At 47.1% G+C, this 1351-nt stretch overlaps 1 protein-coding gene across 1 annotated transcript; it reads left to right on the top strand.

The window, feature by feature from the left end:
- The first annotated feature begins 569 nt into the window (after positions 1-569).
- Positions 570-837, top strand: LOC112590646 (uncharacterized). The gene has a single exon (XM_025307842.1). It carries the CDS (start codon positions 589-591, stop codon positions 835-837), a length of 249 nt encoding a protein of 82 aa, XP_025163627.1. The 5' UTR covers positions 570-588.
- Positions 838-1351: the final 514 nt, after the last annotated feature.

The following is a 1351-nucleotide window of genomic DNA, read 5'->3' as shown; positions in this document are numbered from 1 at the left end:
CAGGACAAGTATTAACCAAGAGTACACACTTCGACTTTCTCTGTTCTTAGATAATTGATTGGTGCAAACGTCCTGTGACGATCTTGTACTCTGCCGTAGCGTTCGCGTGTGTGAAACTTTTTGCAAATCATGAAAAACGCTGCGACCACTGGCACCTCTTGGGCACCTCTCGGAGGGAAATTCGGATTTTAATTATCGTCAGGTTTCTCAATTCGTTTAAAACCGAAAAGACGGCTATGCCGTCGCAATGTAGTTTGTCAATTTTTACAAGAAATTTTGGAATTTTCGGCCACCGCGACACCGCGCGGGCGCGCAAAGGATTAATCTATGCACAAAAACACGCGTGCGCGTAAAAACATGAAGTTTGCTACACCGTGACAGACACGCCGAATTTCAGCGAGCTTGGCCGGGCGATCGACTTTGTTTTCGATCGACATGACGAATCGTTTGGTTATGTCCAGCCGCGGCGAATATTCCCGTGATAAATCACATTGATAAGAAAAGAAGAGAGAGAGAGAGAGAGAGAGAGAGAGAGAGAGAGAAGAGAGAGAGAGAAGAGAGAGAGAGAGAGAAAAGAAAAGAAGAGAAATGGTGCGCCGATCCGTCCTGGTTTACGACCTGCTTCGCACCGAGCAGCCGCCCGATGGCTTTTCCCAGAAGGAGATCCTGACGCACATCAGCAGCAAATATGACATCGTGGCTAGCAAAACTCTACAGCGAGACGTGGCCCTCGCCTTGCGTCACGGTTTAGACTTTGGTATACTCGCTAAGAAGAGGAACAAATTCAGGTGCCTCTTCCTCGGAAAGCTCTTCCGGGAAATAATTCCGACTCCTTGAGCGGGGAAAAATCCCCGAGCGAAACTCGATATAATATACTTTGTATTACTTCGGGCGAGAGATTTTCCTACGATAAGAATTCGAACCTTTCGACGAATTCTACTAATAATTAAGTGGTTCGGAGGAAGGTGGGATAGCGAGAGGATACAAGGACGTAAATGGTTGTTGGGGGAAAAGTTGATGGAATCTCAGCGAGAATATTTTTATTCTGCAAGTTATTAGACGACGAACAAAGACTCTCTCGTCTCTTTCTCTTTCTCTCACTCTCACGACAATATCAAGATGGAAGTTTATGATCTCAAGGCGATCTCGGCATCATCACACTCGGCATCCGTAGTACATTATTTCGACAGATTTGATCCCGAGTTTCATCAAACCACGAGCTCGAGACGCAATATCGCGAGGAGGAATACGAGGACAAAGAAGAGGACGAGGAGCAGCGGGAAAAAGGTAAGCGGTAGATCGACCGCGACTAAAGGACGACGACGGCAACGACGACGACGACGACGACGAC

The sequence above is a fragment of the Harpegnathos saltator genome, unplaced genomic scaffold (assembly GCF_003227715.2).
Source record: "Harpegnathos saltator strain DR-91 unplaced genomic scaffold, Hsal_v8.6 scaffold13, whole genome shotgun sequence".
NCBI classification, from domain to species: domain Eukaryota; kingdom Metazoa; phylum Arthropoda; class Insecta; order Hymenoptera; family Formicidae; genus Harpegnathos; species Harpegnathos saltator.
This window is presented reverse-complemented; position numbering and strand designations above follow the sequence as displayed.

What these genes read in the sequence shown, in the direction of transcription:
- LOC112590646 (XM_025307842.1), top strand. Translation starts at nt 589, where the DNA reads ATGGTGCGCCGATCCGTCCTGGTTTACGACCTGCTTCGCACCGAGCAG.